The 2,283-nt window shown below is 38.1% G+C and overlaps 1 protein-coding gene across 1 annotated transcript in view; it reads right to left on the bottom strand.

The window, feature by feature from the left end:
* Positions 1 to 1,110: 1,110 nt before the first annotated feature.
* Positions 1,111 to 2,283, bottom strand: part of LOC114062624 (glutamine amidotransferase-like class 1 domain-containing protein 3A, mitochondrial) — a 5,096-nt gene continuing 3,923 nt past the window's right edge. The window contains exon 3 of the mRNA XM_027894299.1: positions 1,111 to 1,347. Coding sequence (XP_027750100.1) covers positions 1,139 to 1,347 — 209 coding nt within the window. The 3' untranslated portion in view covers positions 1,111 to 1,138. The remainder of the gene's footprint in view (positions 1,348 to 2,283) is intronic.

Genomic DNA, 2,283 nt, shown 5'->3' with positions numbered 1-2,283 from the left:
AATGAATATTCAACAACTGATATCGAAAGAGTACAAAAGCCCAGTTTTCAAACAAGTTGTGTGTGTCTCTGGTGGGGCACTGGCCCCCCAGGCCACCCAGCGCTGTTTGCTTTATTATCGCTTGCTTAATAAATTTATCAATTTTTAATTGGAACTGAGTTGTCTAAATTCTTAAACTAACTTATAACATAACTAGACTGAGAGAACTATAATAATATCTAAGTGAGTGAGTTTTTATGTGATGGTGACAAGGGAGTTAAAGGAGCTGCTACTGTCAGGTTCTCCCATCCCTTCTGGATGCACTAAGTGATCTGATTCCTTTGAAAACAAGGTCTGAAATGCAAAGCCGTGGTATATCAGAAGGTACAGTTCTGTTTTTAACTATCTTTCAGTAAGTTTGTACCAAGTGCAGCCATAACTGATCCTCAAGGGTTTGAGAGAAGCCAGGTGAACTTGCAGACATATTAAATCTTTTCCAACACCTCCATGAAAGGTTATCCTCTGGGATTATGCAGAGGAATTTTGACTTTTTGTTTTCTGAGGATAAGGGAGGAACAGATGCAATCACTCGCTGCCGCTGCTGGCAAATTTAGTTCAGAAGTTTTATCAGGAGTTGACAGTCCTTGAAGCAGCACTGACTTCTGCCAGGCCCTGTTGTCATCTGCCTCCTCTAAACTGGTCCCAAACCACTATGACCAAAAAAACTTTATTAAAAATCCATGAGCAGACAAAAGCCCACAGAAGCAATTTAAACAGCCACTCCAATTACCACAGGGTACCAAGTTTCTGAACGCCAGCTGGCCAAACGCCTGTTCTTCATTTGCCCATTTGCAAGATGAATCAAGGCCTTCAAAGGCATCGGGTAAGCAAATTCTGTATTTTGCTCAGGATGAGCTAAAAATCTATCCCTCAATGGCCATGAATGGAACGAGAAGAAATAACTTGATATCCGTAGTCACCTGCACGTTTGCACAGCTATGGTCCTGTAAAAGCCACTTGTTCTCTCACTTTTAAGACTGGCAGATGCTACACCCAATGACTCATTAGCCCTCACACTGCACAATAAATAAAGAAACTTTTGCACAGAACACTGCTGATATCCTAATTCCCATGTAAATCATCTCCATCCATTTCCTTCTTACCTTCCATCCACATTTTTATCTTGGCCAACCGTAACCTCACAACCAGGAAAGACTTTAGCTGCCAGAACTGGTGATATACAGCACAAACCAATGGGCTTTTTAGCACTGTGGAAAGCTTGGAGCGTGGAGCTGACCTGCTCGTTGACAGTACAGTTCTTGCCATCTACAGCCCAGGAACACAGGTTCTTTGCTACGCCAAAACCACCTAAAAAACAAACAGCTCAGATGTAAGGCACTGCTAAAAGCCATTACATTCAACACCAGACAGAAGTTCCTTTTTACAACATTATCTTTTACAACATAACCAAGGACTGTTAAGTTACTGTACTCAAAGCCTAACAATGTAACTGTAGCCTGTAAATGATGGGTTTACAATGTTAAAAGTTTAACTACACACTTTTTTATACCATGTAGGTCATATAAATATGCCAGACAGCTTAATCTTGTTTCTGTAAGTGACAAATAGACAAACAGAAAACAGTCCCATTCACTTGCTAGTCACTAGAACAGCTGCACCATCTGTTATGCACCCTCAATAAGAAAGAGAGGGAACAGAAGAAAGACCAATACTAATTAAATCCAGAAGTGTGCAATTCACAGGAGTAATGCAAACAGTGATTTGACCCTGTACAGTAACCAACACTCAAGTTTTAGTTTGATACTTAAGCAATTATAGGAGAGCATTTCTCCTTCCCTAGATTTTTTTTGGACTTAAAACCAAAGAGATTAACACAATAAAGATGAAGAAGATTTTACATGAAAAGGAAATTATAACATAGGATATTCTGAGACAAAAAACTTGTGAGTGATGCCATCATTTATTAAAATTAGTGCTGTTTTGTCTTTCTAGAAACTAGTTATAACAAACCTTTACTTGCAGTTAATTTTCATTTAATTGTACAAACAGATTGTATTTTATATCCTCTTTTTTTGCTGGATTTATAACCCTAAGAATAATCCAAGTAAGGTTATTAGTAAGTTATTACACTTGATTTTTTATGGAATGTTCATGACATCAACTTTTCTACAATAAACATACAGAAATTTTCACAAGTATTTCAATGGACAACATCAAGAAGCTTTGCATTTTTAGTATTTTTCCTTTCCCAGTTTGCTCACTTTCAAGTGTTATCTGAAATCT

The sequence above is a fragment of the Empidonax traillii genome, unplaced genomic scaffold, assembly GCF_003031625.1.
Source record: "Empidonax traillii isolate 1590-97213 ecotype Southwest subspecies unplaced genomic scaffold, ASM303162v1 scaffold423:size1405600, whole genome shotgun sequence".
Taxonomy (NCBI): Eukaryota; Metazoa; Chordata; class Aves; order Passeriformes; family Tyrannidae; genus Empidonax; species Empidonax traillii.
This window is presented reverse-complemented; position numbering and strand designations above follow the sequence as displayed.